Source organism: Gadus chalcogrammus, chromosome 5, assembly GCF_026213295.1.
Source record: "Gadus chalcogrammus isolate NIFS_2021 chromosome 5, NIFS_Gcha_1.0, whole genome shotgun sequence".
Taxonomy (NCBI): domain Eukaryota; kingdom Metazoa; phylum Chordata; class Actinopteri; order Gadiformes; family Gadidae; genus Gadus; species Gadus chalcogrammus.
In genome coordinates, this window is record NC_079416.1 from 15,546,577 (window position 1) to 15,572,210 (window position 25,634).

The following is a 25,634-nucleotide window of genomic DNA, read 5'->3' on the forward strand; positions in this document are numbered from 1 at the left end:
ATGTGGCCATAGGCTCTGAGCAGGCAGAGACCAAGTGCACGCCAGGAGCAGCAATTGAGAGAACTTTAACACAAGTTCCTGCTTCTCCAGGTGGAGGCACAGGCCGATACTTCTCCTTGCCTGGAGCAATCTTGCACCGGACTCTCATGGACCCAAGGCACAAGACCTAAGCAGTCCTCAGTCTGCTTCCCAGGAGTTACTTTTTCATGTATACTCACTTGCCGGCCCTATTTCCAATGACCACTGATCTGGTAGTCATTGCCTTTTAAATGCCTTTAAATGGAAGGCATTTAAAGAACCAAGGCTTGAGGAGTTGACTGATTTTGACAATGTTGAACGTTTCGTAATAAAATTTGAACGGTTCAGGAAGGATAAAGTTGGCCCTGCAGAGAGGAGCAAGTCAGGCAATGACTCCTTACTAGTAGTCACAGAGTACGCTACCAGGTACACTGAGGTTTTCCCCCTGAAAATGACCAAGGTCAGATCCGTTGCCTTGTGCCTAGTAGAGCTCTTTGAAAGGGTAGGATTTCCCTTTGAGGTTATCACGGACCAAGGCATACATTTCATGTCAAATTTTCTGAAGGACGTACACCAGTTGTTGGGAATTAAGGGCTTAAGAACTACTCCCTACCATACATAAACAGATGAGGTAACAGAACATTTCAATCAAACTCTGATGCAAATGCTTAGGAAATGTTCCCCAGGACTCTAGCAGGTTCCCTTTCAAACTGCTCAATGGCCATGAGGTATGGGGACCTCGGACTATGCTATCCACATGAGTGAGTGGAGAAGACAAGTTATCCTGCCCTGGGGAAACTAGCTGAGGGCTAACTACACCAGACGACTTGGTATTACTAGACCCGCCGGGAAATGGGCTTTGAACATGGACAGAAAGTTCTGCTGATGCTCTCTTCAGAAGATGGCAAGGTACGTGTCGAATGGCAAGGTCCCTTCCAGCTAACCCGCTAGCTTAGACATACAACATATGAGATCTCAACTTCTGGTCAGGGTTCCTCATATGAATCTCCTAAAAGAGTGGACACCATGTCCTGTGAAGAACAGTGAGGTCCTGTTCATCAAGAGAGTGCAAACTGAGGAAGAAGCTGTTGAGCAGAACATTCCAGTTCCAACTTCCTTAGGTCCAGTTCATCAAGAGGGTGCAAACTGAGGAAGAAGTTGTTGAGCAGTACATTCCAGTTCCAACCTCCTCTTCCCTTGCCTTGGACCACCTCCCAGGAAACCAGCTGTTCAAGGTGAGAGCATGTTTTGATCCAGATGTGTTACAGTAGAACCCTTGTTGTGCTGCTATGCTTGTAGATGACATGTAATTAAAAAGGTAAGGCACCAATAAGACGTTTGAGTCACAGGATCCAAGAGAGTCTCCTGGTGGCCATGAGGAAGGAAGCAGACCTTCTGTTAGCAATGGGAATCAGTGTCAACCACTAACAAGAAGTGAGTGGAGGAATTCAATCGTTTTGAGGTGAAATCTGGTTCTGTATTGTCTTTTGTTACCTGAATAATATCTCAATGTTTGACTCATACCCAACTGCCCACATTGATCATCTCAGGAAAGGCCAAATTCGTAACCACTATTAACCTATGCAACTGCCTTAGCAAACGACCTGGTGAATTGACTGCATTCAGACAGCATTGGGACTGTACTGCTCCGCCCTTTGGGTAGCATTGCACACCGGCTACCTTTCAGAGGTGTACTATTCGATTTTGGACCTGCTATCATATTATCTGAAGTGTGTTGGAGTGATCCTTGCCCATCTACAGACAGCCGACCTGAACGTCAACCCCAAAAACAGAAACTGGGCGAGTATCTGGGCTATGTGATTTTGAATAGAGACATCAGGACCCAATTCAGAAAGTCCAAGAAAACCAGTCCTGTCCACTTTCTCAGTCAGAGATCCAGCTGAAATCCTTCATCTGAATGCTTCTAACCCTACCAGAGAGGACCCAAAAACAACATTCAGCTTCAGCGGATGGAGGAAGGGGAGCAGACTTTTCAAAACATCCAACAAGCACTCAGTAGGAACCCAGTCTTGCGTAGCCCAGACTTTGGACAGAACTGTTCACTGCAAACAGATGCCTCATCTGATAGCCTTCCTCAGCCGGAAGCTATTTCCCTGTGAGGCTGGCTATTCCACTGTGGAAAAGGAATGCATGGTTGTTAAGTGGGCTCTGGACTCCTTCAAATACTACCTCTTGGAATTGTCTGGCTATCCCAGCGTGACGCTTGAGGTGGGGGCATAAGTGACGGCATACCCAACCGTACAGTAATGGAGGTCGGCATTAGGTTAAGTTATTAGTTGTATATTAGAGGATTTCTACACCAATAATTCATAATGCATTGCACACAGGAAAACCAAATAGTGACAATGCATAGCTCTTGTGTCATGTAGTATTCTCATACAGTGAATCACATCATGAAATAATAGTTTATTCAAGGAAATGTTAGGCACATTCTTGTTTTGTAATAGGAAATAGAGAGTACTTTTCTTTAATAGGCTGTATGGTGATCTAACTTGTAATTGAGGTTATAAATTAATGCTTGATGTTCTGTTCTGTTCAATTTTCGTTCGTTTGAGTCCCCTCACAGTGTGCGTGTGTGTGGGTGTGGGTGTTTTCATGTGTGGGTGTCAGCATGTACCTAAATAATCAGCTCTTGCTGTGAGCAAAGGCACCTATTGCAAACCTTGCCTACTGAGGTGCAGTACACACACACACACACACACACACACACACACACACACACACACACACACACACACACACACACACACACACACACACACACACACACACACACACACACACACACACACACACACACACACGATTATTATCATAAATGGCTGAGAGGCATAAATAAGCCGCAGCAGATGTGAACGCTCTCTGCCACCCACCTGCGCCACACTCAGACAGAAACAGAGACAAACACACACAGACACACACTCACATGCACAGCGTAGCTGCCCAGAGTAAAAGGTGGTTTGTTTTGGTTTCCGATAGCTGGTGGATAAAGGGGCAATGTATGACCGATAAACAAGCCTATTCATCTCGCTTGCGCCATCTCGCTCTTTCACTCTCTCCCCATCCCTCTCTGCACGTCTCTTCTCCGTCGTTTTGTCATCTCTGCAGGAGTCTAAACAACGATAACAAATAGCCATATCATCTCTGACTGGTACACAAGCCACATGTAGGAGCCTGGCACATGCAAATGCATTTACACACATGCACAGACAGCGTCAAATTTAATCCTCTTTTTAAAAAACTAAATTGCCTTAAATATGGGTATGTGTGAATCAGCTTTGGCAGTATGTGTACATCTGCTTGGTAGTGATTTAACTGTCCCAGGTGCAACTACTAGTTCATGTGCTTAGATTTGTTTTTTTAATCCACAAAAAAAAGGAACGAAGGAAGCGCTACTACAATAACTAAACATCTGTTCCTATTTGAGCCACCAGTGAACATTATTAAACATACCAGTTCACATAAAACCAGATATGCCAAATGCCACCACTAGATACAACTAGCCTAAACATGGCCTTTTCACATGTGCGTGCGCACACACACACACACACACACACACACACACACACACACACACACACACACACACACACACACACACACACACACACACACACACACACACACACACACACACATAGAGGAATGCAAAGAATTTCCTCCCTTATTTTGTTGAAAGTGAGAGAGTGAAAGAAAGAGTGTATGAGGAACGAAAATAAATGTCCGGAAAGGGGGAGAGAGGGAAAATATGTGGAAAGAAAGAAAGAGCACACACACACAAATCTGTTTGTTTTCAGCTTTCTAATTTATTTTTTCTTTATACTCTCATCTTCAGAAGGTTTCTATTATCCATCTATGCTTTCTGGAGTTGATCTTTTGGTAACAAATGGAGGCTTTTTGCACGTAGAAAACCACACACAGACATGCACAAACACCAGGAGTTTGGAAGATAATTTATTAAGGGTGTGTGAAGTCCTTTTTTTAATAACCCTAACCCTAACCAAGATAACTGCAATGTGCAATGTATCCCAGTGGCAGCAGTGGGATCAAAGTCATATCTTTAATCAACTGTCAAAAATAACAAACCCAAACAAAGACCTGGTCTTTGACTACATTATGACCAAAACCTCCTTCTGAAGACTACTGAAATAATTTAAGCCAAAAAGTATCACCCCAAACTGATGTTATTCTTCAAAAATATGAATAATATAAAACGGCTTGTCAGAAAAAAGTGAATTTATACATGCAGAATGATTACTTTCAAATATGTTTTATCAGCCAGCACAGACTAGAAAACCTCAGAGAGTGTTATGTTTAACGGAACTTCCCTTTATGTAATCGTTACCAAATTGTCATGACAACACAGGAATCAGGACATTCACAGCATTCCATGCATTCTTTGTTGGGAGTTTTGTGTGGCCGGACACATACACACCCTCACACATACTCAAATGACTAACACATACACGAACATTTGAACAAATGTTTACACATATGCATACTCACACAATCATGCAAAGACAAACACTATTATTACATTGTAAGCCCTGAGCAGGCGCATACACGCACACACACACACACACACACACACACACACACACACACACACACACACACACACACACACACACACACACACACACACACACACACACACACACACACACACACACACACACACACACACACGGCATAATCTTTTAATGATTATGAGGCACAGTACACAACAATTACACAGGCTAACAACTCTAAACACTCTCAACACTTGAGACTATGTATTTGAGCTTGAACTCAGAATACATCTCTACAAACCATATCTCGATTTGAATGTAAGACATTGCGTTAAATGTATCCATATGCCTATGTTGAACTGAAATATTTTCTACTGTTTCTCTGTGAACATTACACTTCCTAATGGTTCAGGACTACTACTTTGTATCTTCCTTCTGCTGCTGTTTGGTTATGTACTTGAACAAGTTTATTTACACAGCCTTTATTGAATTGTCTTTGTTAAAACCACAACAATTCTTTCTGTGGCATGTCGGCCTAGAACTAGCACTGATTCACTGCCAATCCTTGGATTAAAGCCTGAGGAATCTTAATACCCCAACATAAGCATCATTAAGAGGAGGGTATTATTTAAACAGGTTGTACCTTGTTTGGAAAACCATTTGGCTGTCCTTTTTTTGAGAAGCTTATCTCATGAGGTAGAGCGGGTTGCCTTGTAACCGTAGGGTTGCTAGTTCAACCCCCGGCTCCTCATTGCTGAGTGTCGCCTTTCATATGGTTGACGCCACCCTCGGTTTGGGAATATGTGCATGTTGTAAGTCGCTTTGGATAAAAGCATCTGCTAAATGCCCAAACAAATATGTCAAATATCAATCTGTGCCAGGTGAAATGTCCTGACTTAGTTTTGTGATGTTACTATCAATGAAATATGTAGGTAAATAATCAATGTTTACATGTTATTATTCCATACAAATTAAGTCTATACAACTTCCAAGATGGAGTTACATGCTAGCTTTTTAACTCATAGGTCCAGTTAGACATGCAGACACTAAAGACTATTATTCCTGGGAATGGAATTTGCTATGCTTGCATTACAATTTTTGGCTTCATGTCGTCTTACAGATTTCTAAGCTCCACCATGTGCTGAAACACTGAAAAACATAATGAGGCCAACATTCACATTCCCATCCACCCACCGCCGTTAGAACAGCAACGGGAAAAACAAGCGTATAGGAACGAAGGTAAAGTAACTTCACTTTAGAACACACTCACACACACACACACACACACACACACACACACACACTATATATTGGTGTCTTACAGCCACAAACATACATCCGTTCCCGCTAAAGAAGCAAAAAACAATCTTTCAAAAACAGTGGAGATTTATTATGAATCAAGTTTAAATGAAACTAGAAGTGGATCATCAATCCCAGACGGAGTGTATGGAGAGCGGCTGTGACGTCCACCAGTTGTGTACGCAGCACACCAATAGTAGTACGATAATGGAATAGTCAAGCATTTTCTGCCGCATGCCTCCGTCATCTACAGCATGCTAGGGGTCCTTGTATCTGAGAGTTTAGTCTACTCCTCCTGTGTCACAGGGTTAAGACACTCACTGTAGTCGTGGTGTAACTAACTAACCAGCCAAACCAATTCTCCTCAGTTTCTGTAACATATAACTTAAATAACTGTCTTGACGTCTTTCGGAAGTGTCGACGTCTTTTGGACGTGTCTACGTTTTCGGATGAGCTAAAGCTAAAGAATATCTGCACATCTCAATGTTGTCAGGGGCTGCAGCCAGATAGAAATGGTTGCTGCTTATCTCACCAAAATCGACCGTGTGTTGTCCAGACCGGTGTCTGTGAGATGGCCTGCCTTGCTGGGTGCATGGGTGATTGGAAAAGGAGTAATTGTGTAAGACTTGTTCATTTGTGATTTGGGCTTTCAGTCTCTCTCACTCTCTCTCTCTCTCTCTCTCTCTCTCTCTGCATTTAATGTGCCCATTCATGTGCACAGGTGCGTGGCAGCATTGTAATACATTTGTGTTGGATAGTTTAATGGAGGTCAATTTTATGCAAATCTAAAGCTGATGTTGCAGTGTTTTTGTTTTTTTGGTTTTAAACAAGGTCTTTGAAAAAAATGGTGGGATGTGCGCTCTGCTTAAAAACCAGTGGGACGGCGAGACATGAAGGGAAATACAACGGAGACGGGAATCATCACAGGAAAAGGGAGAGTGCAGTCTGCAGTAAGTTTCTGGGCGAGGGATCACACATCAACAGTGAACACTAAAACAGTCAGGCAGGAAGTGGGGAAGGCCCGCAGACGGTGTTAAACAATGTTGACAACTGCAAAGAGTGGCCATGACCCTGGCGGTAAGAAAGATGGCGGCTTCTGAAGCTGTAACTCCTCGCTGTAAACAATGGCACCAGTCAGAGGAGCTAGGTTCAGACGGACGGCCCAGGAGATAAAGCAGAAAGGAAAAAAAGGAGGCACACCTTCTATTTGTCGCAGGGCTGTCTTGCAGCTGTCCAGCGAGGGGAACTGGAACGGGTTGGCGCACGTGCGCAAGGCATGGCAGACGCACCGGCCATCTTGGATGTTGCAGCCGGTTATCAGGTTCTCGCTGCAGGGCTCAAATCCAAGCAGTTGGCCCTCCTCCCAGTCTTCATCTGCCAATAGGAGAACAGAATACACCAATTAGGGAGCTTGCCAGAGGGGTGGTTGCACCTTTCCCCCCCCTCCGAACCCCTCAATATTCTTTCAACGCCCCCGAAATAGAAATAACACTTCAGTTTGATTAGTGGCTGGTCGTCACAAATTGCATGGTTGCAGCCTGCCCCACTAGTTTCATGCCAATTGAATTATTATTTTACTCCTCTTGTGTTTCACACCTACATTTTCAAGTGTTCTTCTTTATCAAAGGCGTTATGTGTGTGAAGTCTGAGCTAGGCGCAGTCTGTAGTTCAATGCACTTTACCTGGCCCCACGCTGAGCTATATATTTGCATTTTGGGCTACGCTTCATGAATTCAACGAGCCGAAAAGCAAATACTGAAATGAAGAGGCATTGAAGGCCCTGAGCAACAACAAAAACAGATATTTGTGTCAGTGTAAAGGTTATGGGGTTGAGTAAAGTGACAGCTCTCAGACTCTGCGTGTCAGGTTAGCCTCTTCGGTTCAGGTTGAAAAAGTTTTGGACAGACAGCTGACCCCGCTATCTCTTCTCAAGCTTTCAGGCAACGTGGATGTTCCTTTCTGACATTTGTGTGTGTGTGTGTATGCGTCTATGAGTGTGTGTGTGTGTGTGTGTGTGTGTGTGTGTATGCGTCTATGAGTGTGTGTGTGTGTGTGTGTGTGTGTGTGTGTGTGTGTGTGTGTGTGTGTGTGTGTGTGTGTGTGTGTGTGTGTGTGTGTGTGTGTGTGTGTGTGTGTCTCTTGTCATCAGGGTAGCAGCAGAGCAGAAATGTGTTTACCTATTTCAAGGCCTTTCCCTAGAGTGTGCATGTCAAATGCTTCAGCATGCACACATGCACAGGCCAACTTGCAATCCCCTACCCCCACCTGAAAGAAAAAGTGGCCGCATTCTGACTTCTTCTAAATGTTCCACCTGGAGACTCTCTCTTCCTCTTGTCCTCCCCCCTCCTCCCCCCCCCCCACACACACACACACACATTAGTTTCCAACCTCAAGGTAATTTGCATAATGTGTGGTTCAGATCATAAATATGTATCATGTCCTTTGGTCTTGGGCCTGACGATATAGCAGACATATTTTTAGGACCACATGCCCATCTGATTAAGGGGAGTTGCCTCAACTTGGTACGCACCTTTCATCCCAAGAGTGATTTATACCGTGTTCCCTTCATAAAAAGGGTTAAAAATGTCCTGCGTTTTCCTGAACCAATAGTAGAACATGTTAACAATCAATAATCAAATAATCCTCAATGATTAATAACATACAAAACGGATGTCTTTTTTCGGCATAAGTTTTATTCAAACAAATTCCACAGCCACATTCGTTTTTTGAAACACTGATTCTTGAAGACCACAAGCCTCTCACTCGAAATGGCTGCTCTTGACCACCTGTCCTGGGCACAGCCAAACAAAACAATGTCAAATGGGCCGCAATTACTGCCATTTCTAAACTAACAAGACAGAACCAACCAAACCAAAACTGTCAGTGAATAATTTATTTTTACTTCTTAACGGCAATTAAAAGGGTAAATGATTTATCATTAACATCCTTAGTATTATATTTGTCATATTAGCATACATGTTTGCTAGATATATTCACTCAGAAAATATTAATTCAATGTATTGTGTCCCCCGCCCCCACCCCCACCTGGCAGTGGAATGTAATAGGAGCCAACAGTGCGAGATAAAGCTTTGTTATAATAATCTATCTGTGGCTGGGAATCGCACACAAACTGTCAAGATAGGGCCGTATAAAGATTGTAGATGGCATAAATCTGGTACCTTAAGTCGAAAATTCAAGTGAAGGAGATCTTGAGATTATAATACAACAGAAATGGCCTTAAAAACATGTGCGACTTGCTTATTAGATGCCCACAATGTAAAGACACTTGGCTGGCGCTGTGCTTATAAATAAATAAACCTTGAGTAAAAAAAAAAAAAAAAAAGAAGAGACATCTTATTCTGAAACCAAACTGTCGCACGTTTACAATTCGATGTTCGCAGCAGAAAAAGAACCCCTGGGGTACGAAAGCCGTTTATGAAAATGTTGAGATCCATTTCAGATTGTAATAGCAGGGGAAGGCGGCTGCAGATGGGGGACAGTAATCATACTGGCTACGTCAACTGACGTGTTGCACTTTCACCTCCTCCAAATGAGATCCCTTTGAGAGCCCTGTGTGGGTGTGGATGTGGTTGTGTGTGTGGGGTTGTTGGCGTGTTTGTGTGGGGGGGGGTTGTGGGGTTGTGTGTGTGTGTGTGTGTGCCTGCCTGCCTGCCTGCCTGCCTGCCTGCCTGCCTGCCTGCCTGCCTGCCTGCCTGCCTGCCTGCCTGCCTGCCTGCCTGCCTGCGTGCGTGCGTGCGTGCGTGCGTGCGTGCGTGCGTGCGTGCGTGCGTGCGTGCGTGCGTGCGTGCGTGCGTGCGTGCGTGCGTGCGTGCGTGCGTGCGTGCGTGCGTGCGTGCGTGCGTGCGTGCGTGCGTGCGTGCGTGCGTGCGTGCGTGCGTGCGTGCGTGCGTGCGTGCGTGCGTGCGTGCGTGCGTGCGTGCGTGCGTGCGTGCGTGCGTGCGTGCGTGCGTGCGTGCGTGCGTGCGTGCGTGCGTGCGTGCGTGCGTGCGTGCGTGCGTGCGTGCGTGCGTGCGTGCGTGCGTGCGTGCGTGCGTGCGTGCGTGCGTGCGTGCGTGCGTGCGTGCGTGCGTGCGTGCGTGCGTGCGTGCGTGCGTGCGTGCGTGCGTGCGTGCGTGCGTGCGTGCGTGCGTCAAACAATCTCCATCAGAAGCACGGATCATGTCATGCCCTTCAGTTCCGGATTTGCGTTCGTGAGCAAAAGTTAAAATGCTTAAAGAATGAAAACAATCTTGAATTAAAAACTAATTCCATTATTCGGTGACAACAGAAGGAGAAGATAATCAAAAAAATGTTTTTTTGTTTGTCTTTGATCATAGTCTATGGAGTCAGCATTTTATCACATCTCTGTACAAACAACTCATCCCTTGGAGGGAGAATTACAAAATAGAACACCAACCCTGTATCCCGGATCACTGAGAGCCAAATTAACTTTGAGTGTGTGGAGCTGCAGGACGCTTTGGCTTAGAGTTTATTCTGCGTTCTGTCTCCAATAACAATGCGATCTTAGTGGGCTTAGGGGTAGAGCATTTATAAGTTCACCTTTACACATCCCTGTGCTAGCCAGTGATGGTCTGCCTAACGAACGGATTGATGCTGGATTTCTGCTTTAAAAGAGTTACTACATCAAAAGGCCAACTACCATCCCTGGATGGACATCATCAGACACAATTGTGGTTTCAGTTTGGGGGCGAATCACGGGACGATCAAATCAGGTGATGTCAGTTGTGATAGCTTGCACTTCATCAGATATGATTCTATCCCCCGAGATCGATTTTACTGTTGTCTGATCTTCAGTGAGTGCCATTATGTGACTCAATGAACTTTTCACCGAAATTGTTTAGTTTTTTTGCAACCAAGAAGTTAGTTCTTTAATCTCTCTGAGCCCTTCCACCCTAGAGCTCCCAAACACCAAATCAAACAGAATATATAGTTATAAATATAAACTTTGTAACCCCCCTCTGCATGCTGTGGCTTAATGAATGATGAAACGTTACCGGAAATCTTAAAATGACACAACCGTATAATCTTAAACTTAAAAATATGTGAAGTTTTTCCATGGCTTTTCTGCGGATATTACCTTTCTGCTTCCAAGCAGCAGTTGAAAACCAACTAACCTCATATGAGGAGGACCCTCTTTCAAACAAGATTTCCAACTTTCACATAGAAGGCAAGGCACCATCCAAATAATTTAAACTCAGTAGGGATTTGTGATGGAAGTTTCTATGCTTTATTCTTATTTTTGCATTTGCCTTCCATCTATCGGGCCAGAATCCCACGTCAACCACATTCCCTATCTAAATCTAACATAGAAAATGTATAGGTTGGACCTTTAGTGATGCCTTCTCAGTGGCATCCAATGGACTAATCAGAATATATAATTTTATATTTGCTGAATACCTTTATGTTTCCATGGCAGCACTTGTTTACAGACATATCTCAACCACATTGGAAGAGATTGATTACGTGCACTAATTACTCTTCGTATGCACACGCAAACACAGCATGTGCACAGGAACTCTTGCCCTCTGGCAATTATATGCTAGTTATGCAAATGTTGCCCCTCCCCCGCTGACCTAATCCAGCCAATGGTGACTCGGTCCTCAGGGCATCAGCGAAACGAGTGTAAAAACAGAACTGATTGCTGGCAACTCTGAAATTACACAGGCTTGGCAGGTACATCAGAAGGCACACACACACACACACACACACACACACACACACACACACACACACACACACACACACACACACACACACACACACACACACACACACACACACACACACACACACACACACACGTTTTCCATTGGAATTCAAAATATGCAGAGATTTACAGACATACAGGGACTTCAGGGGTACAGGATATGCTGTCTTTTCCCTACCGTTAGGCTGCCCATGGTTTCTGGGATTAAGCAATACCTTGCCAGCTGTTTAGATCTGCTCTTGGGTAAGCTCCGTAACAGCTAGCTGCTGTACAAGTCCCAGACTGCCAACTTAGAAGAGCTATGATCCTACACCTATAGCCTAGATTGCGTATGCATGTAGCTAGAGGCTGGTTATTTTTCAGCTTGGTGTTTCATACATGGTCCATGTACAGGTGATATGGGAAGCCTGCCTCTGTAACAAACGGCGCTCTCTGACCTCTGTCTATCAGGACAAGGTCAGTGTCGGAGTGCTGTTTTAAACCACCATCGCCATTACTCACACACACACACACACAATCTAGCATACTAAGACACTGGGGTGTCCACCACATGATTCTTGGTACATTGTTAGGGTTTATCTGTGTACACAGTAATACAGAAGAGCAAATAAAGGATTTGCACTGAAAGCTTTTTTTCACTTTCGCAAATCCTCTTATGAACACTTGCTTTCAAGTCGTGTCATTGATTGCTCCATGGTGTTCTATTCACACGGGCCTGTGCTGCTATATCAGCTTACTACCAAGTTTCATCAGTTGAACTATTTGCCTAAAAATGGTTGAGTATTTAGGCAAAAAATTATGCATTTTCAAATGCAATACAATTTAAATGTGTTGAATAAAAAACATTTTGCTGACCGTTAAAATTGCAAAAAAAACGAGAGCGCTCAGTAAAGCAATAGGAAAATGTATATTATTCCTTTAGAGTTCAGAGATAATTTTCTTTTCAATTAAGTCAACAGTCAACTAATTGTCTATTCCTCATTTACTAATAGCGTTGTGATGTTACCTAAGATATCCATTTAAACAAGGGTTAGTGTTGACTAACTAACAGGAACTGAGCAATAATCATCAAGTGATATATCCATCAATTTAGAAGCTGCGTTGAATTTGAGTGCACTAGTCCATGAGCACTTAATTAGAATGAACGCCAGCCTGCCTACTTGTACTAATGCAGATCTGTATATATATATTCATATTCACTCACATTTCCTACTCTAATAATATCCTCTACCTTTCTCTCTCATGAGCAAGGCATGCATGTATCAAACCATGAGATGCAAGTCAGCCAGTGAAGAGGGAAAACTACTCTAGGGACGAGCACATTGGCGCTTGAACTTCCGCCCGACGATAACAGGAGCAATGAAGGAGGCTTGGGTGCATCCGCGCCAGTGTACAACCCCTCCTCTGCATTCTTCGAGGAACCCTTTGCCTGATGAATAAATGAAATGGCTGACATTGATAAATAAATGGAAACCTAAATAAATCATCTGATCTTGAACAATTCTCTGTGGTTAAAAATAATATATTATTTAACTGGTAATATGCAGACGTGCCAGGAAATAATACAAGGCACTTTGCCTTTGTATTGAATCCCCACGTTTCACTGTTCACTTCCTCGAGATTAAGGACAGCTCAATTATATGAAAGTAGGAATACGGGTTAAAAAAGGTGCAAAGATATAAAGAAGAAAAGGAGGAAATTCTCTTGTACATTCGCAGCAGTATTTCTAAAATGATTTCATAATGCTTGGCAACTTTGCATACATTTTTTCCAAAAAGGTTTAGCATGACCATAACAACACCATTATAAAAATATTACTCAAAACTATTTTGGGATGGTCGCACGGTCCAGCATCTAAATGTGAATGAACTATGTGGAACAGTGCACACAATGGTCTGTTTTGTTCAGCAGTGATCATTTTTTGATAGGTCAACAAGTGTGTAATGTAGCCTATCTCGGACATCACAATGGGTAGGGTACGGTTTCTATGAACATGTAAACCACTTCACTTGAGAAGCAGACGCCGGCGGTATTGACGCCCACACTGCTATTGTGTAGCGCCGTGCGGCCACTGATAATGTCTTTGAAAATGGGATAATAACGTGATGTTTTTATTAGATATCAAGCACTGGCAGACAGTACAAAACATTGGACTGTCTAGGATTAGCAATGTATGGTCTGCAGGAACAGATATTGAGGAATAGACAACTCACAATAATAAAATAGTCTTACCACAAGCTTGTTTCGAAACTTAAGATTGACGGATAACATCTGCCGATATTACATCTTAAAATGGGTGCAAGACGTAATATGTCAACGGCTCACTGAGGTAAGCCGTTGACATTTGGTACAAGTTTCTCACGCCAATTGCACTACATACACCAGATCAGAAATGTGTATGGATAAACAAACAATTCAAAAGTCTTGTGCCTCCATTTAGATTCTAATTATATGCAAATCATTCAATGTGCATTGGCCTTTAATCAATTATAATGACCTTATTCTTTACTGTGTTGGTAGGACTGGTGAATGCCCGTTAAGGTTGGCTGTAGGCTACAACTACTCAACAGGGTTTACAGGGTTTTGAGCACACTTGAACGCTGCCCAATATGGCTGTGCATGAGGAGATCATATCTGTGTATAACTGGCAGCACGCGTCACCTGAACAAGTTGTGGCCTGATCAACCATGGCTTGGTTGGTCTGATGTGTGCCCAAAATGCCCAGTGATCCCGGGCTCCAGTCACAGAAAATGTGTTCAGCAGATGTATCACAATGTGAAATCAATTCTTATCAAAGTCTTCATGAATATGCTCTATTATTTGTATTATTAGTCCTTCATTTATCCAGGTGGAAAACCATTAAGATTAAAAAATCTCTCTGCTGAAAGGGTGACCTGGCCATTATGTGTCCTCCTGTCAAGCATTTGGTTTTCCAATTAATTTTCTATGAAATCGTATTGGTCATACCTTCTTTGGCTGCACCCAGTGGAGAATCTGAATTTTCCAAGCAGCCTATTATGATTGACCCTGGCCCTTACCCACGACAAGTTGAACCTTGCGTTAAGCTAAGTAAGCAGTAAGTGTGTGTCTAATTTTGCATTCTTACCCTTGTCTCCAGATCTACTGAAAAATGTATCCAAAGCATAACCCAACAAGGTAACAATTTACCCCTCCGCCCACTGGAGTACATTCCACCTAGCATCAGACACGTTCCAAGATGCAGTGCAAGGCTGGTCTAAATTTGGACAGTAAAACTGCCACATTCTCTCCTTTTTTGTATTCTCTACCTGTGGTCGATCCTTAGTCATCGCCGTTGCAATAGCTGCAGGACTTTCTGTACAAATACACAGTAGTGAAGCTGGGATAACAACAGCGTAAATTTCGTTTCTGGTGTGGTCCCGAGGCTTCGTTAACACTTTCTGGAATGTCACAATCACAGGCATTTCTCAGGTGTAACCTCCAATATTGACCTTGAGAGACATTGACGACATTTGAGCAACAATAATAATTTACTAGTTTTACCTCATAATTATACATTGTGTAATGAAGTGTGCAATCCATTACATATACATGCTTTGACTGTTATTTTTTGTTCAAATTTCCTTGACACTCATACCCTTGAAGATTTCTCGGGTATTTCTCTTGTGGACATAACTCTGAAGATTACTTGGGCATCCCCTGACTGCATGAGTGAGGAATGTGCCTTATCTCCACATTACTCAGATGCTGAAAAGCCTTGCCCTATGCTGTCAGAATTCCACTGCCACATGTTATGTACTCTCTGCAAGGGTTTGAGATGGCAGAAATCACTTATTGGTTTTAGATGCTATATGTGGAAGGCTGTGCAGTCTTTCAACAACAACACAGATCATCTGTAATGGTGAAACGGAATGAGGTTTCTTTTGCGTGTGTTCTACAGCTTGCGCCTTTGCCCCTCTTCTTGTACCACTGACGTTTGACCTGTCTGTACTGTCATTAGCCTGAGCCTTCGGATTGTCAGTGCTGCTCCTTGGGCTAAGATATCTAGCAAATTGTGCATCCATGGGTCATTGCGTCTTCTGTATTTCTCAGTAATTTGTCTGAGTTTCTTATAATAGCAGTTTTCTAAAGAAGTCACTGCCTTCATGTGGATGTCATAGCCAATTACGGTTTCCTTTTTCTTTCATGGAATTCATTGTTTTATGGAAACAGTTCTTAGGATATTCAAGTTTAATTATAATAATAAAAAAAAAAATCCTACCAGCACTTTTCAGGGCACTCAATATTGCTTTAAAGAGTGTGTGTGTGTGTGTGTGTGTGTGTGTGTGTGTGTGTGTGATACACTACCACACCACCCCATCCATTACCAATGTGTGGCGCCCAACTAGGCGATGCACTGCGGCTATCTTTCAACCAGAACGCTCATCTGACACGGGCTATCACAGTGGGGAGGTGAGGGATGATATAATATCCGATTCAAATCGGGGAGTAATGAGGCTGCGTTGGACAGGATACCAGATGAGCAATCATCTTATTTGAATGACATGTCGTTGAAACAAGTCAAGTCATTCGGAGTAGACAAGTTTAAGTTGCTGCTTGTCAGAATGTGTACTTCATGCAACAAACCTGGGTACCCCAGAATGGCCCAACCTGATGAGAAAGATAATGCATCAAAACTTGTGAAATTCAACATGACTCTGCAAGAAAATCTTGTTTGTCCTATCTAATGGCACCTGGGGAGAGACTTCACCTTGAAAGGTCATTACACTCTGTTCCATACTTGCGAACCATCATGATTTTCCCCGGAGAGTCACTGTCTTCTCCCAATAGTTACCAGGAGACTGAATTCTTCGGCAGTTCTCCTGAATTCGGAGAAAATACGTATTTGTATGGTTTATTGGATTGTCTGTTATAGTAAAATTTGAAGTAACTATTTCATCATAATGAAACACATAAAGAAAAAAGCTACTGTATGTAAATGGATTTTTGTGGATATTTAAAATATATATGGTAATAAAAAAAAAATCTAACAGATTTGCTATCTGCTTCTTTATGATACACAGTAACCATTTTACAAGTCTCAAAAATCGAGGAAAGGGACCCCTGGTGGTTTCGGAAAAAATTGCTAACTTTGAGGGCTCAAGGTTGGCAAGTGTGCAACTAACCCGAAATTGAAAATTGGCCTTATCAGTTATGTAGATACACTTCGACAAACACATTTAATCTAGTATTATCTGATATCTTATCAACATTTCCTCATTATTCTCCAACTCATGGTATTAATTAACATATTAACCAGGTTGAGAACTATTTTATTAAAAATTGTCTGCTTAAAATGGTCAATAAAAAGTAAAAGTGATTTTTGAATACCCAACTGATAAAGAACACAATAGATAGCAAATAAAATAAAAGGCTAATTTAAAGCTTACTTCCCCAAGCCTGACAGTGACTCCATTGTAACTGCAACTGCCTGCAACGACACCAGACCTCTATCCAATAATGCACATTGGGATGAGGTGAATGGGCGGTTTGAAGACTCCCAATGGGGGCACATAGCCACATACGCATCGACAATAAATATGCGCAGACTCTATTGACGATGCCCTCTAGTAAGGCTGGCGTTATGTCCATTACGAGTGAATTCATCATCCGTGGCATACTGGTTAAGGAGTCGGACTGGTTACCGGAGGGTGGCCAGTTCGAGTCCCGAGCCTCCACGGATGAGGTGCCCTTCAGCAAGGCACCCGAAACCCCCCCCCCTACCTGCTCCCCGGGCAGCCCACTGCTCCGGGAGTGCCGGCGTGCCCCCATGTGTGTGCCCCGTGTGTGTGGACCTCTGTGTGTGTTCACCGGCTCCCCGGATGGGTCAAAAGCAGAGAAGAATTTCCCCCTAAAAAGGGATCAATAAAGGATAACTTAACTTATTCAGAACCTTAACTTCCATGACAAATAGTAATCAAAATGAAAATACTACTCCTGTTAATGAACACAAGGTAAACCAAGGTGACATTACATTTTATTAATTAAACATAGAAATTTTTAATGCAAATGGTCACTGTAACCAATTCAAAGCTCAAATGATAACTCCATGTAAAACAGTATTCCATGTGGAGTCAGTCGGGTATTAGACGGCAAATAGAAAATACCTACAGGGAATTCTTTCGGTAAACAAACTAAATCACTTTCAGAGGCATCTCTGTAACAGGTGAGCATGGGATTAAGATTTTCTGATTAGGGACTCACAATGAGATGCTCTCATAACGCCTCGGTACACACCAACGAAATCAAGCCTCATTCCCTAGAAGATGTTGTGACAGAAGAACTGCCATATAGCAACAGCGTTACAAGCAAGAATAAAATCACAAGTCACGTAACAAGATATAAATATCGCCTGACCTTCTAGCTAGATATATATATATAATGCTACCTGAAACCCATTACAGTAAATAGACAACATTTCTTGCACACTCCATTGGAAGGCCGTCAACCACTTGGCCCTCCTCAACCTAAAGCTTTAATGGAACTATGGATGGCAGGTGAGTCGGTCAAACCCCTGCATTTTAGCTGCCGTCTCTACTGACAAGCCCGTTGCATTTCTATTTGGCAAGTTGCATATTCAAGATGCGGTTCCATCTTTCAATCATTTAAAAAAATTCCAGTTTAATCGTCTTTTGAAGAAATAAGTTAGTTCTTCAAACATTAGGAGCTGCAGTCAGTTACACAAAGGGTTTTATTGAGAAAGCATATCTACTGCAACAGAAACTTTGAAAAGTAAAACTACAAATAATCGTCAGTACTCCTTTCTTTCTTCATTTATTATTCGTAACATATGACAGGCATCGTCCTGAATTTATTAAAGCAGGTTACAGGCACAGATAGCTATAAAGCCCTATGTAAGGTAAAGGAAACCCCACGCGCACGCGCGTGGGGTGGGGGGGGACGAATCTCGGTCCAACCAATTACTTCAACCTGCTGCGTTTGCGGAGTAGGGGTGGTCAGGCTGGGGCTGCTCAGGGTTAATGCTGGTATTCTGTAATGACGCTGTCAGTACAAATGAAATTGGCAGGCAAAAGTCATTTCATGCAGTGACAGGGTGACAAGTGTCTGCATGCACAGAACCGGACCCTACTATAAAAAAATTGTAATTGGTCCAAATTTGCTCTCTGAAATGTCCATTTGTCAAAATCCCCCCATTATGATTTTTGTATTTATTTAAATACTGGAATACAAAAGGATCTCCTTCCTTCTGCGACTGGACCTATACCTGATGCTAGTCTCTGTGCATTCCTAGAACAGATGGACAGCAATAATAGATATTCTCTGGGCCAATCAAAGATCACTGTAGGTTGACAGGCGCACGGAAAAGGCAAGCGGGTAGCAAGACGGCCCTGTCACGGCTGCCCCTGACCTCAGTTCACAGGCAGCGAATGAATTATGCAGTAACGCCTGGCATCACGAATATTCATGAGACGTTACACTTCAAAGCCATCAGAAAATGTATATTGAAAATTATAGACGCATCAAACGGTCTATATGGCACCAGACAATGCTGCGTTAGAAAAGAATGCATGACATGCATAGTGCAAAAAAAAAAATATGTAAAGGAGAAATGAAAAAAAAAGAATAGGAGGCCTGGACTCGATGATCTGGTATAATGGCTATCAAGGTCAGAGTGGGAAGTGATATTGAAATTTTCTACATGGGTTGCGCAAGAAACCCCAGGGAAGAAAGCCTGGTTCTGTGAAATCCATAGGTTTTCATCCATCTCAGTTTTGCTTCCTGACAGGCTTATTAAACCCAACGGTCACATGTATTGTAACTGTATTGTAACTGTAACGCAAATCGCCTGCTAAGCTGTTAATTTGAAAAGGGGCGTTCTGTTTTCTTTCTTTTACCCACTTACGATTGTGATGTTTGATTGACTCGCCTGTATGACTAGCTCCTGAATTAGGCAGAACAAGAAGAACAGTAGCATAAGCAAGAGGAGGAGTAGAAAGTGGGTATAGCTTCAATAATTCACGTGTCCAAGAATGGAAACCTAGGTGAGGAAAAACCGTACCACTTAATCATCTTGAATGTTCAATGTGGGATTGTGTGCAAGTCACTGTACATGTCTGTAAAATAGCAACAACACATTTTAATGGCAATGTTTAATGCATCTTTATAGGCTCCATATCACTGCACTGCATTGTACTTAAAAAAGCAGAAACAAACTTAATGTTCTGCATGACCATCTGTGCAATTAATGTCACGATTTGAAAGGAGATAACCATGAAGAAATTCTTCTGAATTTTCATGCTTCGATATCATTGTTTCAATCTCTCCTCCTGGTCTAACCTAGATGACGTGACAATCCCCTTGTCTTTTTGAAGAATTTGTTCAAGTGTCAAAGACATGGTCGTTAAACAGTATATGGAGCCACATGATCAAGAGGTTGGTTGGATACAATGGTGTCTGTCTTATTTGTAATGAACTGCTCTCACTCATAATCAAACCACTTCTCAGGAGGAATGACAAAGGAAGTGTGCTGTGGTAATATAGTCATTGAGTGAAAATGATGATGGAAACAATAGGCCAAATATTGAAAAACCCATGTAAATGCCAAGTACTATAATCCCCTGGGGGAGTTTAGTCTGTTTTTTGGCAGGCCTATACTGTAGCATGTGCAGTAGTCGCGCATGGCACATAACACAGGTCTGCCAAGATGCTTTGGCACTTTCTCAATAACCTACATCAAGAAATGCAGACTTATGTTTGTATTGAACCAAGCATTTGAAATGAGAAGATGTCAATGTCATTTAATCAACGGAATAGCAGTATGCGCTAAGGAAACATGATACTGAATGTGGTAAAGACAGTATTCATTGTCTAGATTTCAGAGATGCCCATGAATATGTTTATCACAAAATGTGAATGTAACTCAAAGTGAAGTACCTAGGCCAATGACCAATATGGCCCTGACCGGGCCTTATGGCAAAGGATGCAAAAGCCGTAAATATATTTGATCACCAACACTCTAGCATTGTATCTTCTTGGAGGGTTGTTGTAGACCGACAAGTTATATTTTCTGTTTAGTTGATGTATACAAGTTTCAATTCTAATCTGACAAAATTACTACATTAGGTAGGTATACATTTTGTACAAACTCTAATATGGCTATCTGTTCAGACATTAAACATCTTATCTTATCATGACCCTTTACATGGGAAGCAAGAAATAGCACCATTTGGACTGGGTCACAAATTAATACTCATACACTTGTATGGACGATGAGTGCTGCATTTAATTAATAATAAATATTCCTGTACCCCTTCAACCCCTCCTTTTTTTCATTCCCAATAAGCAAGTAAGTGGCGTGACTTCCAATTTGGGATATTGTTGGAGTTATTTGAAGGATAATAGTTTTCAGGACAATGCAGTCTATCGTTATTAATTTATGTCAGACTCAAGGATATTACGTAACAATATTCTTGCCAAAAAAGAGTGAGCAAACATACAAGTATAACAGCTGTGTGTGTGTGTGTGTGTGTGTGTGTGTGTGTGTGTGTGTGTGTGTGTGTGTGTGTGTGTGTGTGTGTGTGTGTGTGTGTGTGTGATTGACTGAGTGACTCACGCTACTGACTGACTGACTGAGATGTCCATGGGGTGAGCGCTTCCGTTGCAAATCATCTTCACTCACCTTCACATACGCCAACTTCATGTTGAGTGATCCCGTCTCCGTTCTCTGGTGGTCGTATCACGCATCTGAGACCACGATCACAGGTACCGTGCAGTCCAAACACGCCCCCGCACGATTCGTTTCGTTGCCTGGCGCAAACGCGGCAGCAGCCGCATATCCCCGGCACCACCGAGCCCTTGCAAGCGCCAACCGGCAACTCCTCGCACTTTGACTGATCGCACGGCAGACACAGTAACGCCTGTGTGACGGTCGAAGCAAAAATGAACCAGCAAACTACAAAAAGAGGCGCAAAGTAGGTCGTCCGAGATGGTAAGACCGACATGAGGGTAGCAGACCACGGCATGATGATTGGCAAACTTCAAATCAAGCGTGAGAAACTAGATCTACTATGATCCAAAACGATGATCAACAAATTCAGTACCATCCAAAAGTAAAGCACAAAAACGGTTTTCAAACTTTGGGTGCAGACCCAGTAAGGGTCGAACGGTTGTTCCCAGTGGAGACCCACATCTCACCAGTTCTGTTTGAACAATAGTCTGTGTCTTGACTCCGTATCCCAGGTTGAAGGCCCGGTGGAAGCAGTTCTGGGCCTTGATGAGGAAACTTCCGTTTTATTATCCACCGTAAACCGTTCAAGTTTTGCTCTGTTATTGCGTAAGAAGAACGCAAAAGGGATGCTTTATAGTTCCAGTCACTTCAATAGTCGAGGAAGTCCTCGTAGAGCACACAACAGTTTCAGTCCTGTTGGCGAGTAGTAGCGCCGATCGAATAGTACAAGTAACCTCAACAATCTGGAATGATGGTTATTGTATAATACTCATTCTCAGCACAAAAGTAAGCGATTCTATGAAATATGAAATAGACTTAAGATTGAAGTCTGGTCGAGGTGTGACGTTAGCGTATAGAGTTGGATATGAGTCTGTAAACCACATGCGTGATGGCCAAAAAAAACAACAACAGACTTTTTCCAACACAACTATATTAGACAGTTATAACGTAGTATACTAACGAGACTGATCAGTTCAACTCCTGTGAGACATCACCAAAAATGTTCACTTGACAACTGGCATATTTAAGATCTTAACAGTCCAAATGAATGTTTGGCAAACTGACAGACAACGCTTGTTGTTCAATCAGAACCTTACCGCGACAAAAAAAGTCTCAGACACGACTCGAATAACTCGTGTTTTCAACTATCCGAACTGAACGTCCTCTGTCCCTTCGGTCTCTCCCGTCCTCTCCGTGGGGGTGAAGGGGGGAGTGTTGTGCAGAACGCACCGCGGTCTCTCCCGTCCTCTCCGTGGGGGTTTGTGCAGAACGCACACAACGGAAACTTTCCTCCCCGGTGGAACGTTACTTGTCCGCGAGGCTCAACCCTCCTCCCGACTCACGCAGCAGCAGCAGCAGCAGCAGCCAGCAGCAAGAGCGGGTGGAATGTTGGTCTGCCTTCCAAGTCCACTGATTTGTTCCAACGACAAGCAGAAACCCCGCATTCATACGCAATTACCGAACACAAAAAAAACACTCTTCCCGCCAGTGGACGTCTAGAAACTCTGGTGGAACGCCAACGTTTTAAGGTTTTGCTGCGTCTTGTTTTTCAATATCCTTAACGAATGTCACTTTTTTTTCTTCCGCAAAACGTTTCCTGTTCATGGACTTTCCTTCCTGCGTGTTTACCGTAACAGCCCCAGCGCGCACTGCCCGCTCTCGGCTACACAGCCACCGAGCACGAGCCGTGACCTCATAACGGGACCACGCCCACCACCGAGAAGACCCTTCGTTCCGATTGGACAGCGGCGGAATGCGGCTGAGGGCGCAGGTGTGGAATGTTGGGAGAGGGAGCGAAAGAGAGCGAGAGAGGCATACTGACAGGGATTGAGAGATTGAGGAAGACACACATTGAAACCGTTATGGACGACATCCATGCTCTTCTTAAAGTCACATTTTCTGCAATGCCTCTTTCTCTACCTCTATCCTTGCCGTGTGTGTGTGTGTTATAAATTATGATCCTTCCTAAATCTAGTGTTATCAAAGCTCAACAACTTTTAAGTCCTAAGTTAGATAGGTGTGTGCGTACGTGTGTGTGTACATACATGATCTTTCTTTAAATCTAGTGTTACCACAAATTCAACTAATTTTAAGTCCTACGGTACATAGGTGCATGCTTGCGGACGTGTGTGTGTCTGTGTCTGTGTGTGTGTGTGTGTGTGTGTGTGTGTGTGTGTGTGTGTGTGTGTGTGTGTGTGTGTGTGTGTGTGTGTGTGTGTGTGTGTGTGTGTGTGTCTGCGTGCGTGCGTGCCACTCATTCAAAGTGCCACTCATTCAAAGTGCCACTGAGCACGGGACCACAGCAATGATTCCCACAGCTTCTGGGTGACTGGATTCGGGAAGGGGGCACAGGTGCTAAAATGTACTTAGAGTCACTACAGTAAGGATAACATTAAATGGGGAACGGAGCAGGGGACCAGGAAGGGCCGCTTCACTGATGGCTGCACAGGGTTATACGATACAAAGCGAGCCGCGGTTAGCAGCCAATGTTCTTTTTGATTTATGAAACAGGTACCTCAAGTCCAGCCGCAAAATATACAAAAGTTTGGAGGAAAACTTTGAGTCACTGGTCCGATAAATCAGACAGAACATAGCTGCTAACCACCATTTTCCATGTTGTATTATATCTGGGCCCTAACACCTCAAGATGAATGTTATTGTCCTCCACAGGGACATGCCCTCGTGTGTCTTGTCGTGGCTGTTGGATAAAAGAGTTGGTGATAGTGTGGAACCTTGACTTTATAATAATATTTATTGGCGTTCATATTTTAATTTTTTGAAAACAAAAGTTTGTTACAAGGGTCTAATTAAAATGCAATTGAAAAAAACGAAGCAACATGTATTCTCAATGAAATAACCCCTTTTCTTCAAATAATTTCCCAATGAGAAAATTGTATGCCGCTTTCTAATTTAACAGCTTTTATTCAAATAAGAAACAATTTAAAATGCAGAAATAACAAAAACAAGTAAATACTATTGGGCCCTAGCCCCAGGAAGGACAGCACAAGGGGACCCCAGTGAGAAGAACAGTGACCGTAATCTCATTTGCATAATGCTCAACTGTCTGTCCATATTCCCAGGTCACCTAATGAATAAACTGTTTGCAGGGAACAAATAAGCAATATGAAACCTGGGAAGCCAAAAACTACTAATTTAAACAAGGAATAGGAGGAAACAATTATTGTCACCTCAAAAGTATTCCTCCATCAAAACAATATTAATTAAATCCATAATTAATGGCATGGATAGGTTTTGTCGGTTACATGAACGCCCATATAAACAAACACAGCCTTTACACGATAAGTTTGGGTTGTGTGTATTATCATTAGTTCCACTGAGCCTTCAGAAATAAATATTTGTAATGTATTGTCAAACCTTTATGCTTTGGCAAAATATTCGAAAAAATATGTTAGAATGTCATATCTTGCATGTGTGCCCATTAAAAAAAATACATTTTAATGACTAATTACCTTTTCGGTAACAACCATAACATATGCATAAATATATATACAGTACACACACACACCTTATTCAATTCAGCACATAATGTGATGAATGGAATTGTTCAAATTGAAAAGCATAGAGGGATTTGTAACAATCCAAAAACCAACAAGCAACGTCTATGCATGTGTTTGATAAAGATAAAGAGACATAGAGCAGTAGTGTGAAATGAATAAGGAGCAGGAGTCTGTGACTGTGAGAGAGAGAGAGAGAGAGAGAGAGAGAGAGAGAGAGAGAGAGAGAGAGAGTAGGAAATGAATAGGGAGATGGTGTGTGTGTGTGTGTGTGTGTGTGTGTGTGTGTGTGTGTGTGTGTGTGTGTGTGTGTATGTGTGTGTGTGTGTGTGTGTGTTTTAGAGAAAGACTTGAGAAATGAATAGGGAGGAGTGTGTGTATGTGTGAGTTGCTGTGTGTATGCGAGTGTTGCGATTTGTGTATGTGTGCGTGCGTGTGTGTGTACGTGCATGCGTGTGTGCATGTGTGTGAGTGTGTGCGTACATGTGCACACAATTTTAAGCGGCCCATTAATCATCAAGCCGGGGGGAGAGAAGGGTGAGGGGGAACGCTACGCACCGGTAAACGTCTTGCTACCAAGCTTTCTCTCTCTGACGCAGAAACACACGCACACACACGCACACACATGCACACGCACACACAGACCGACACACATACGCACACGCACACACGACCCACCCACACACACACACACAAACACACTCTCTCTCTCTCTCTCTCTCTCTCTCTCTCTCTCTCCTTCTCTCACACCAGCACCCATAAACACGTATCTCACCCTAGGGCAGCGTCAGCATGCTGTTTTAGGTAATTCTATTAAAACGCTGCTATTTATCTCC

The 25,634-nt window shown here is 43.0% G+C and overlaps 1 protein-coding gene across 1 annotated transcript in view; it reads right to left on the minus strand.

The window, feature by feature from the left end:
* The window catches only part of crim1 (cysteine rich transmembrane BMP regulator 1 (chordin-like)), a 76,051-nt gene extending 53,100 nt beyond the window's left edge, over nt 1-22,951 (minus strand). Inside the window, exons 1-2 of the mRNA XM_056591189.1 lie at nt 21,236-22,951; nt 7,050-7,223 (exon numbers count right to left, since the gene is read on the minus strand). Of these exons, the coding sequence (XP_056447164.1) occupies nt 7,050-7,223; nt 21,236-21,578 (517 nt within the window). The 5' untranslated portion in view covers nt 21,579-22,951. The remainder of the gene's footprint in view (nt 1-7,049; nt 7,224-21,235) is intronic.
* Nucleotides 22,952-25,634: the final 2,683 nt, after the last annotated feature.